Raw genomic sequence first — 12,212 nt, forward strand, 5'->3', positions numbered from 1 at the left:
AGGCGTAGTCCTACCCCCACTAGTTTGTGAATGCCTTTAACTCCCATAGCACAGAAGAGGTAGGCTGTACATCTGCCTTAGAAAAGCCCGGTGAGCATAGTAGATCAGTACAGAAGGGGCATTTCACTCATTCTGGTGGCTATGTGTCATCATGCGATGAAGTGACACTGCAGCATTGTGTGGGACGGAACACAGCACAGAGATGAATAAATCAGAGGAGTCCACATCTGCAAGTAAGTCCATAGCTAGCCAAACAAGAGTGGATGTGTGCATGTGTGCAGTGTGTATAACATCTCTGTGCTCCCAGCATCTTCCCTCCCCACACCCACTATGGAGTGCGAAAAGGGCAGGGGAACTGACAAGGCCCTTCTGCTTCTGCAAATCTGTGAAGAGCCTCCCTTTCCTCTTGCAAAAGGAGGAAGAGCTGTGGCATGGCAGACTCTTATGAGGGTATGTTTACACTGCCATCAGAAGTGAGACTGCAGCCTGTGCAGACACTCCCAAGCTAGTTCTACAAGCCCACTGGGGACCCAGGATATATATGAGAGCAGCCAGCCTGTTGTCACCTGCAGCTTCACTGCTATTGCCAGTAAAGGTACCTAGATCAAAGCTAGCTCAGGTATGTCTGTAGGAGCCGTAGTCGCACTTCTGATTGCAATGTAGCTGTACCCTTACTCACTCTGCATCCTGGAGGGGAGAGGGAAGCAGCAGTGGAAACCAATCTTCATGCAGAAGGAAGGCGGCGGATCAGGGTCTCCCACCTGAGCTAATTCTTCTGCCCTGTCAGGTCACGTTGTGCTGCTGCTTCTACTTGTGGGAAGGCTCAGAGCCCCATAAACTCCTAGCCAGGTGTAGCTGCGGCTGCTCCCACTTCAGACTCATGCCTGCTGCATCCACGTTCCGATAGGAGCAGGAGCTGAATGCCTGGGTTGTAAATCCTGTCTGCATCAGGACTTTGGTGGCTGTGCACATGCTCACAGGCAGTGTACTTTAAACTTACTCAAGATCTTCAGGATAAGGTGGCAGCTGAGTGGGGTTTTGAAGATCTGAATTTTAAACATAAGTTTCTAAAGTGGCACTGATGCACTAGTACTCCTTGTTCTTTAAATTCCTCTGTGGAACTAGCCTTCAATCCCTAATACTTCAGCAGAGAACATAGATAGGATGCAAGCTATTGCCCTGCACCAGATGCAGTTTTGCAGCATTACAGTATATTCTAGATTTATCAGGATATTAAATGGAAGCTGGGGGGCAGGGATGAATAGTGAGGATGCTAATTTGAAGGATTACTAAAGCATATTATGGAAGGGAAGAATACGCAAAACAAATCCTACTTGTAACTGGTTTAGGGAAGAATGTTGTACTATAATTCACTTTTACATGAGCAGGATTTAAGATTGTGACTGGCTGTGTTGTATCTCTTCCAGAGACCATCTGTGCTCTACAAAATAACATAACTGTGCCCCTGCTGATGCCCTCGGTTACCTTGATGGAGCGACAGGTTGTCGTTTTTGATGGGATGGACCTGTGGGAAAACACCGATCAAAGTTGTGAAATAATGCTCAAGCATTTAGCCACAGCTCGTTTTATAGCACAAAATGCTGACATGTACAGAATGACTGCGGAGAGGATACTGGAAGGTAGGGCCACTGGCAGGAGTAAAATCTTGCTGCATGTTTCGCCAATACGATATTTCTCAGGGTGAACAGAATGTGCGAGGTGTGTTGTTAAAGTAATGAAGAGAGACTGCATATTCTCCCAAGAGTCCAGGCTCCTATTAGTAACTGAAATAACAGCTTAGAAAATCTGGTACAGGCTTTTTCTACAGCAATTGGCAAATATGAGAAAGCTAAAAAGTAAACAAGGGGAGATTGACCAGAAATTTACCTTTGTTCCCTCAACTGGATTAGTCTGAGGGCATGATGCTACAGCTAGTGTGTGCGACTCTCAGCAGCATGCCCTACAGAAGGAAACACACTGTATGAAAAGGAGTATTTCCATGTTAAACCTATGGCTCCATGGCTTCTTATTGCCTTTTGTTAGTGTATCAGTCTCTGTAGTAGCGATTACATTCTCTCTAAAGAAAATCCTCTAAATTCCTTTTGTGTCTGACTCTCCCTTTACTGAAGGTTTGTCACTAGCTCATAACCCATCTTATGAACTCTTGTTGTACAGAACTGTGAATATCTTTGAGGAGGTCTCCACTTAAATCGACAAGGAATTGCTGCAAGAAATACATTCTTCTCTCCCTCACAAGGCTGAGATTTTCCTAAATCAAAGTCTCTTCCAGGCCACCATAGCAGAATACACTCTATAGGCTGGCTCTAGTTAGACTGTATGCTGTATTTACCCAGTTAGCAGCATGGTGATACAATTGCACTATACACTTTTTTGCTAAGCACATTTATCTGTCAAGTCAGAGCCATTGTGACCTTTTAAATAAATATACACACATTCATGTCAAGAGGACTCTGGACATATGTTGATAAGGAGCTGAGGACCATTTACAACCATTCATATAATTTAAGATTGGTCAAGGTGGTTCAGTATGTGGTATTCTGCCTTCTGACTCAGGAAGCAAAGTCTCGGCATGGTTTTCAGGGATTCTGTACTTCTGGAAGTACCATAAAACTGAGAGCCTTGTCATTAAAGAGCCCATAGAACTTTTCAAAATAAGTATCCATTAATCTGACTAAATTCCAGCTCAAGTGATTGCATTTTGCCTGCAAAAAATTCTGCCTCCAATTGTGTGTTGGCAATAATTACGACCAATATTTAATCACACTAAACAGCTGGTGCAGGGAAATTAAAAATATTGATATTATAAAGTTATTGCAGGCAAATATATACTCTGAGAGCTCTGCGTTTTTCAGGAGTTGCCATTACACCATCCCGTCTTTATCAATTTTTAAGGCCAGAAGGGACCATTATGATCTCCAAGTCTGACCTTTTATGCAACAGCAAGAGCCAAAGTTTTCCTCGCTTCTCAGTATATCCTGTGCTAATGATCTTTAATTAAACCAGAGTCATCTACGTGTCCCCACAGCATAGTCTAGGGAAGTGCTTTTTAGTATTTACCCAGCTTTTTAATATCTGCAAATATTTATTTGGGAGATAAAGCCAATCGCATAAAAAGAACCCAACATTTTAGCATAGATGTACTTTTGGAAAAGTACAATAAACTTAGGACCCGCCCCCCCGCCCCATTGCCAAGTAAAAGCTGATTTGATAGTTAGACAAGGTGGGTGAGGTATTATCTTTTATTGGACCAATTTCAAGAGAGAGAGAGAAGCTTTTGAGCCACTGAGTTCTTCAGGTCATACAGAGTTATGCATTTTCTGTTTTCCTCATTAGGTTTTCAGCCAGATGATGAGATGAGTGAGATCTTCAAGACAGAATTTCAAATGAGATTGTTATGGGGCAGCAAAGGAGCACAAGTTAATCAGAGAGAGCGATATGAGAAATTCAACCAGATTTTAACTGCACTCTCCCGAAAATTAGAACCTCCTCCAGTGAAACAAGTAGAGCAATGAAATATCAAATGGACCATTAAGATATAATTACTTCAAGTTTGCCATTTAATATAATTAAAAGAAATTGCCAATTTGTCACTGTATAAGCCTCTAGCGTTCACAGGATCTTTAGGACTTGTAAATTGCACAATGCACATTTATGAATTGTTTAACTACTGATTTCTAAATGAAATTATTTATTAATATGTAGCCATGTCATTTTAATAATTTCTTGTATCAGGGGGGTGCTAGTCTGGATCTGTAAAAGCAGCAAAGAGTCCTGTGGCACCTTATAGACTAACAGACGTTTTGGCGCATGAGCTTTGCATCCACTTCATCAGATGCAACACCCACGAAAGCTCATGCGCCAAAACGTCTGTTAGTCTATAAGGTGCCACAGGACTCTTTGCTGCTTTTAATAATTTCTTGAACAGTCAAATTTAAGATAGTCTGCATAATGTATTCTGATTTACAAAAGTGTCTATTGATGTCTACTAGTCATTACTATTGGTGTTTTAATGTTATCAGTAATGACACAGTGTACTGTTAAAAAAAAAAAAAAGGTATTTTAGAAAATCAGTTGTATGATATTCCTTAAGTGAATATGAACCTGTACATAGTTGTGAATTAAAATATCTTTGTGAAATATTATACAGTGGCTCATTGTACACTATAATCACAGGAAATAAGGTGATTTTATACTGTCCCGGGGGGATTAGACTCCAGTGGAACTGGTGGGGTAGAAAATTAACTAGTTGATTGGTGAAAGAATATTTCAAACTGTACCCTAATGTACACAAAACACACGAGCTGATACCACTTATCTCCCAGGACATTAGTATTTAGAAGTTACTCTGGACTTTTGAATAGTAACTTGTGCATTACAGAGTGTTCTGGGTTGTTGTTCAGGCTCCAATACAAACTATGCCATGTGCATTGGAAATGAATCTGGGGTGGGGGGGATGAGAAGAACAAATAGCTAAGCAATCAAGATAATTAAAATGTCTTCAACTTCACCATCAGCTAGAGGTTTGCAACTATATCTCAGGTTTTCTATAGCAAAAAGGAGGAAACAGAGGTTAGTAAGTAGTAGCTAGATTAATGTATCAATCTTTGCGGTCAGATTATACAGTTCCTCTTGATTCTATACAGCACTCTAAGTGTGGTGTTGGAAGTTCAAGGAACTAGTTCATGGAGATAAGCTCACTTGTAATAAGTCATCGACATCAGATGATATTTTATGAAATAGTGGAGCCACAACTGCACCTATGTTGAAAATTTGCTAATGAGTTTATCAATTAAAAAAAGTTAAGAAAAACCTTAGAAAGGGCTTACTCAGAAGCCTCATCTAAGAGTAACATACCTCTGCTATATTTTATAGCAATATCTATAATGGTCAAATGAAATCAGCTTCTACAAGAAAAACCATCTCTAGTGCTTTAGGATTATTTCAGGAAGTTCAAATAGTAGATAAAAGTGAGAGTCTAATTTAATTTACTTGGATTTTTATAAGGCTCCCCATAAGAGATTAGGAAAAATAAATAATCACAGTCTCAGTGACAAAATCATGATGCCGATTAAAATCTCTTACACTGAACTAGAAATGTCTCATTGAAGTGTGGAGTTGCTGTTTGGTTATTTCTCAGTTACACAAATCCCTGCTCTCAAGTTAGCTAGGAGATCTTGTAGTTAAGTATGCAAATCCCCAAATAATTGGGGGGTGGGTGAGAGTACACATGGGGACTAAGGAGGAGAAGCAAACTTCCATGTAGTAACCTCAGTTATTAGTCAGTAATCACTCCTATGCTGCTCCAGGGCCACACTTAAATACAGTATAAGCAAAGCTCAATGTTGTTTTGGACCGCACACTGAGTCACAGACAGACCCTCTCCTCCACTGAGACCAGAGCCCACTCCTGGCATACTAACTTACTTTCTGTAGCAGGTGGAGACAGTTAATGACCTTTTTGGCCTTTTAGAGGTCTGGCTTTTGGTCCTATCATTTAAGGAAACAATAATGATAATGAAGTACTGTAGTGTGAGGTAGGCATTAATATGACTATTGTGGCTGGCTAGCTAGAAGTGCACTAATGTCTCTGAGTATAACAACTTAAAAATCCCTCCTGGGGATGGGGAGCTCACCTGGCACAGATTTTAATCTAGCCCATCAAATGGCAAACTTGTATTTTAAATCAGCTGGGAGGGCTTGACATGGACACATTTAAAAAAAAATGGAACAAGCTTATGGTCAAGACAGGTTTGATACTGGCACCATAACTCATTATATACACACACGGTGTTTCTTGTGATACGAAACTTTCATATACAAATTGTTGTATAAATAAAATTATAGCCACAATAAACATGTTTAGAGGCTATATATATATATTTCAGCAACTCAGAGTCAGATTTTGCCACTTTTGTTCCTCTCACTGCAACACAGACCAAGTAAGTAAGGGTGACAGAATGTGGCCCTCTATCAACATATCAATATAAAAAATGTGATAGATGTACAGGGATGGTTTTGTAACAGAAGACAAAAAGGAAGCTAGCTTGACCATGAAAAGTTTTTATTCCATTAAAATATTCTCAACAGAGAACACTATTTTTAAACAAAGCATTTAACATTTAAGAAATCACATGTGCACAAAGAGATTAAAAATTACTGGAAAATGTAAGATTAAGACAATTCATGTTCAAAATTTCAGAATGAGTTAGAACTAGCTGTGCAAGTACAAATTTTCCCCCTATATTTAATAACCCTCATACAGGTTGCACTATCCCTCAAGAAAGTGATTTGCCTCCAACGGAAGCAAATTCTGCTTTTGGAAAAACAAACAGTAGCATGAAAAGAACAGTTAGTTCTTTACCAGGAAGTGTTACCAGTGACCTGTGAGGCTTCTAGCCAAGAAATCAGCTCACATTTCCAAAATAAAAAAGCATTTAAAAAAAAACAAAAAACTACATTATGTAGTTTGTCAGTATTGAGTAATGTCACCTTATATAAATAACCCTGTATACAATATCCAAAAATCTAAATGAGTTTAATAGCCCCCAAATGTAATACACTAGGTCAGCTGTGTAATAGTGGTATACATAAAGGAATACACTTCCACACAAGAAATCACTCAGATTTAGTATTACTGGTAGTACAATTTCTAACAACACTGAATTTTCATTTACCAAAACAAACAAATGAAAAAAAAGGAATCCAGCACTGCTGTGTCCAAGTATTGCTTCAAACCCTGTGAAAGAGACAATTTTATCTCATTCCCCAAACAGCAAGTGGTTGGGCTTATGAAGCTTTAAATGATACAAATCTTCCTCCCTCTACTCTAGTGTTCACCACTGAATCAGATCAGATTTATTTTATTAATAGAATCACAAATGGGAGAAAAGACACCATAAGCAATAGGGGCACTGCAGCCAGCTATATTTACACGTATAAACATATCCAAATGTCAATTGTTTACAAGTAAAAGTGCACACAGATCATTACAAAGTATCACTCAAATTTCAACTGGTCCATACAATGAAGCATCACCTAAAAACAGACTACCACTGGAGCCTCATAACCCAAAATTAAAAAACAATCAGTTTCCATACAGTTTTTTAGACGTCTTTAGTTTCAATGCATAAAATTTATGATGCACCATGTATTATGTTAAGGTAAAGCTCTAGAAAACAAACACCTACCCTGGCTACCTCAGCAGCTGCTACACTTTTACAGGTGGTCATACTGAGCTGAGACACAAAGCCCTTTGTGGGATACTGTAGTGGTAGGATTGGCAATCAACAGATTTAGGCACTCTCTAGTTTTAAGGCAGCATTTGAATGGCAAGCAGTTGACTTCTAAAAACAGTCATTTGTCTTGTTGTGGTGAATCTCTTTGTTGTTATGCCAGGTTTTCAGTGCTCACAATAGGTTACTGAAGTGCTGAAGATGAACCACAGTTCTTGGAGATCCTGTGACTACATCAGGGGCTAGAGCTGAGATATAGTCTTTTCCCCAAATCAACATAAATACATAAAGGCTTACATCAGTTATAATGCCAAGAAAACTGGAATGTAATGATGGTTGCATTGGAATAGTTATAGCAGCAAACATGGACACTGGGATGAAAACTTTAGTGCTGGAAATATTTAAACAAAGTGGTTTTGCTACAAATGCAAAATAAAATAAGAAGCAATGGAGATAATAAAGTGTTATGTAGCGGTGCCTGACAATTCTAGACATGCAGGAGGAGGTTAGGGCGAGCATGAAGGTGGCACTGGCAGATGTGGACAAATGACGTGGTTCTGACTGCCAATTAAAATGGGGTAGAAAAAGAAGACAGCTGAGACAGCCAAACTGTAATACAAACTGATGAATAGTTTGTATGTCTTTTAGGAAAATGAGACTGAAGTATTTAAAATCTAGTTGCCTTTCTATTCTGCCATAATGGAGTTCTCTTTTGCCTCAGGAATTTAAGAATTTGTAACAATTCAGAACATATGTATGGAAATGCCAAGAATGTTAGTGAACAAATGTATGTCTGCATGCATTCATGCAACTTGCTTTTCCCTCTTTTTGCTGGGCCTCCCAGCCTAATGCCCTCCCCCAAAAGCAGCTGCATGTAACCTCCTTCAACATCTCGCCCATTTTCTCAGAAACCCGCTTCAGGAACCTGCAGTCCAAGAGGAAAAAGAAAAGAACAGAGTTACTGAAAGCCTCTGGAAAACGGAAGCCTTCTCAGTTCTAATCAGCCATCCTAAATGGCATAGAATAGCTGTTCTATTTAATCTCTGAACAATTAACCATATCTGATGGCAAGCAAAAGCCCTTTCAAGCTTATTATCAACATACATTCCAGAACAGCTATTTGTCCAGTAATCAAGTAGTGCAATGTACCTTCCTATCCTTTATTATTTAAAATTAGGTTGAGGAAAATGGTTGTAGATCTAATGTTTGAATTTTAACCTACAAGTGATGAAATGTAAAGCCTCTAGCTATGGTACAAGATCCTTTACACTGGGAATGTAAAACATTTACTAGAACTCAGAAAAAGAGACTAAGAGCTTTTCAAGAATGGAAAGGAGAATGGGAATTCAGAAAGACATTTTATGTTTTACCATATAGTAACATCAAAAACATTTCCAAGCCAATGTAGTATCAAATAGACAACATTCTAGGGTCATAGCCGCTGGCAGGAGAATAAAACGGTAGGTCATCATACAGTACTTTATCTTTAATGGACCATCTTGAGTGGATTATGCTTTTTTAAACCTTTGAGAATAGGAAAATGTCTTCCTTTTTATGGCGTGAAAGCTGCTAATATATTTACGAAGAAAGGACAATTATGAACACTTTCAGTAACTGAGCTCAGTCAGTTGTACAGTGGTTTGTTTATTTATTTTATTTATTTATTTTTAGAGTTTTAAGTATATGGTAGTTAGAGTTGCTGATGCAGGAACAATAGAGCCTGAAGAGGTTTTCAGGAATTGCAATTTGGAACAGGGGTTATTTTCAAGTACATTGTTGTACAGACAGAATTTTTTAAAAATTACTTTCTGAATCAAGTGAATATTAAAAACAGATTTAAAAATAATAGTATAAAAACAAGATTATCTGATCAGTGGAGCAGATCCAATGAATTATAAAATGAAAACACTAAAGGATCTCAGAGAGATAAATGCAGAAATAAGACAAATGTTGCAAAGCAATTAAATTAAATTAAAACATTTTCTTACTTTTAGTACTAACATCTCTGGGAAAAAAAAAGTTTCTAGCCAAGCTCACATGGTGAACAACAGACCACACAAATGCCTTCAGATATCCTAACGCCTTCTATGAAATTGTGTGATTCAGTATTTTCCCTATGGAATGTAGAGTAGTAAGCTGCCAGCTTAGTTGTTATATATAGGTTACTGCACCTTTACTGTTTTTCTCTAGAGTTACATCTATGTATGATGTTGGCACATAGCCTTCCTCTCCATTCTGTCTTCGAGCTCTTGTCCATCCATCTCCTTTGTCTTCCTCGATAACGTACAAAACCTCCCCTTCTTTCATTGCCAGAGTGCCTTCATTGTGACCTGGGAAAACAGACAAAAAAGTGTCTCACAGCTCAGACACAATTTAAAAGTAAGCTTTATATAAACAGGAAGTACTGATAATCTATGGAAGGGAACGTATGGACAAACATAGGCTTGCAGACAAAAATCTGGTCTCATGTTGTAAAGCTGAATATATGCCAGAAGCTGTTTTTCTATTATTTGTGTTACATCAATATAAAAATACTATTCTGCCAGTGAGTTAAATTGATCTATGGAATACTTCTCATGACCTTAAATGCAGCTGCTAATATTTTTTTAAAACAAAATAATCTATCAGTTTTTTGTTCTGTTTTTTAAAATCAAATAAGCACAATACACAGAGTTAACCCTACCATCAAAAGGATAAATTGCTTTGCAGTGTCCTATAGCTGGTAAGGGATCATCATCTTCAAATTCATCATCAAATTCATTATGGTGGGCATGCTGTTGTGGTGGGCCTCGAACTTCCTGGTTTGTGTCATCCGTGTAGCTTCCCTCAGGGCTATAATGCAATGAATAGAGTAAGGACTCTGTATATTTCTCAAAAACCACCCACACAACTTTAAAAGTTACATTTCCATATCTAAAAAAATATCTGAACCCTAGTGCAACTCAGAAAAGGCTGTTCAAAGTTGTTCTAGGCTATCCGTGTGAACACATGAGGAAAACAGGTTGGCAATATTTAATTATGGATTAAGTATTAATGCATGTTGTTTTCTGAAGGAGCAGAGCTGTTTTTTAAAGGCTTGCACTGAACTCTGCTTCTAGAACAGCCCAAATTTAACATTTAACTAGGAAGATACAGCAATGGGGATGATCTGATAGAGGAGCAAAATGTGGAAAAAATCTACCTGAGATGCTTGGGAAGTTATAGAAGTCAACAGGGGACATTAATTGAAAGAGTGACCCTTCAGTGATGTCATATACTGTTTTCACCTTGAATTACCTGACTAGTCTGTGTATGCATGTGTTTCAATGGAAAATTATTTTACTGAAGTGGCAAGAATGAAAAGAAGTAAAACCTAGAACCTTATGGCCAAAAGAGGCCATTTGAAGGACATACATAGTGAATCTGGGAATGTGGGAGAAGGAGAGGTGGGTATCACCCACACTTAGATGCCAGATGGACATGGTAGGAGTAGCTTTGAAAAATAAAAAAATCTACTGAGAATTCCAGTAAAGCTTCAACGTAGGTATTGTTAAAATAGTGACCTCTCTCTTCCCTGTGTTACAAGGTGGTTGATGTCACTGCTGTGCCTTCTGTCTCCTCTTGCTGCTACTTTACCTTCAACTTCAGAGAGCCAGGCCTTATGGGGAAAAAAGTCAGAAAACGTCTGGGGTCAATATTACCAGAGAAGTCTCAACCAGCAAATGTTATATATCAGCAAATGTACTATTTCAAATACACTTAACGGTGTAGAATTTAGGTGCCAATATACATCCAGATATCTGCTAAATACCAAATCATCATGCAAAGTTTCCTATTTACTTGGCTTGATGCACAAAGCTATCATCTCAGTTTCATACTCAGCAGTGGTGTTAAGAAAATGGTAAAAACTGACATCTGGAACCATTTAACATGAATCACTTAAAAATAAATTTGTAGAAAATAATTTACATTAAATTACTCAGTGCATATCATCTCAGTCTACCTACATCAACATACTAGGGGGAAGGATGCTCCATGGAAAACTGAATCAGGCTAACTTCTTCAAACAGAGAAATTTTCTAGTTCCTATGTTTGTGACGTACAGGGAACACCAGCATACTCCTATTTCAATACACTTGCCAAGGAAGAATTTAATAGCTTTTAACCTCATTTTTGTGTATTTCCATTCGAAGACGATCCATGTTGCTCATAGTTTCAGCTAATTTTGGCTGCAAACTGCCTGGATCCCCCATCTGTGGATTCTTCTCATAAACATCTTTCATTTTGATGAGTGCATCCCTATAGTGAGGTATATGAATGCCCAGGAATTATTACAAGTGGCAGTTACATTACAAGACGTTTTGTCTTTAACAGTCCAATAAATATTAAAACAATGTTTGTACAGCACCTAGCACAGTGGGTTCCTGGTCCATCATTAGGGCTTCTAGGTTCTACAGTAATACAAATAATAACCACCACCATCGTAGACACAGAGGATGAATATAAAAATTCTCTCTTTCCTGCCCCAAGAGAAGCTACCGTCTTCCTCCTCAGTCCTGTCGCCTCCACTCTCTCAATAATACAAGGCCCTCATTTCCTTAGCCTCTCCCCAAGGGCAAAGCCCAGTATCCTGTCTTCCCTCCCACTGTGCTTATCCCCCCCCCGCCCGCACTCCCTCTGCAAAGACATACACAGTTCAAATACTGGGTCTTTCCACCCATCTTCAATCTCATTATAATTCACCTCTGATGCCTGATTCCTAGCATATGGTCATTTCTTAACGATTAATGCCCACGTTTTCTAATGTATTCACTAGTTTTAGATGCCCAGCTTGACAGACTTAAGGTCTGATTTTTAGAGTTGTTGAGCATTCACAACTCTAGATATAGTATTTGTAATGTATAATATAAAAACGGATAATCGGTTGCTAAAACAACAAAGTTGATAACGATGGAGCACATATACTTTAAAGGTGGACAGA

General features: G+C 38.5%; 2 protein-coding genes across 7 annotated transcripts in view; one reads left to right on the forward strand and one right to left on the reverse strand.

Moving 5' to 3' along the window:
- Window positions 1-3,577, forward strand: part of BCAR3 (BCAR3 adaptor protein, NSP family member) — a 173,330-nt gene extending 169,753 nt beyond the window's left edge. For all 3 annotated transcript variants that reach the window (XM_050960942.1, XM_050960943.1, XM_050960944.1), the window contains 2 exons: window positions 1,428-1,640; window positions 3,355-3,577. In XM_050960942.1, the coding sequence (XP_050816899.1) occupies window positions 1,428-1,640; window positions 3,355-3,533 (392 nt within the window). In that variant the 3' untranslated portion in view covers window positions 3,534-3,577. The remainder of the gene's footprint in view (window positions 1-1,427; window positions 1,641-3,354) is intronic.
- A 2,487-nt stretch (window positions 3,578-6,064) lies between these two features.
- Window positions 6,065-12,212, reverse strand: part of FNBP1L (formin binding protein 1 like) — a 122,210-nt gene continuing 116,062 nt past the window's right edge. For 3 of the 4 annotated variants that reach the window (XM_050962478.1, XM_050962476.1, XM_050962479.1), the window contains 4 exons: window positions 11,398-11,530; window positions 10,795-10,889; window positions 9,936-10,084; window positions 8,184-9,582 (listed from right to left, as the gene is read on the reverse strand). In XM_050962478.1, coding sequence (XP_050818435.1) covers window positions 9,404-9,582; window positions 9,936-10,084; window positions 10,795-10,889; window positions 11,398-11,530 — 556 coding nt within the window. In that variant the 3' untranslated portion in view covers window positions 8,184-9,403. The other variant, XM_050962477.1, reaches the window with a different exon arrangement.

This window comes from Gopherus flavomarginatus, chromosome 7 (assembly GCF_025201925.1).
Source record: "Gopherus flavomarginatus isolate rGopFla2 chromosome 7, rGopFla2.mat.asm, whole genome shotgun sequence".
In the NCBI taxonomy this organism is placed as follows: domain Eukaryota; kingdom Metazoa; phylum Chordata; order Testudines; family Testudinidae; genus Gopherus; species Gopherus flavomarginatus.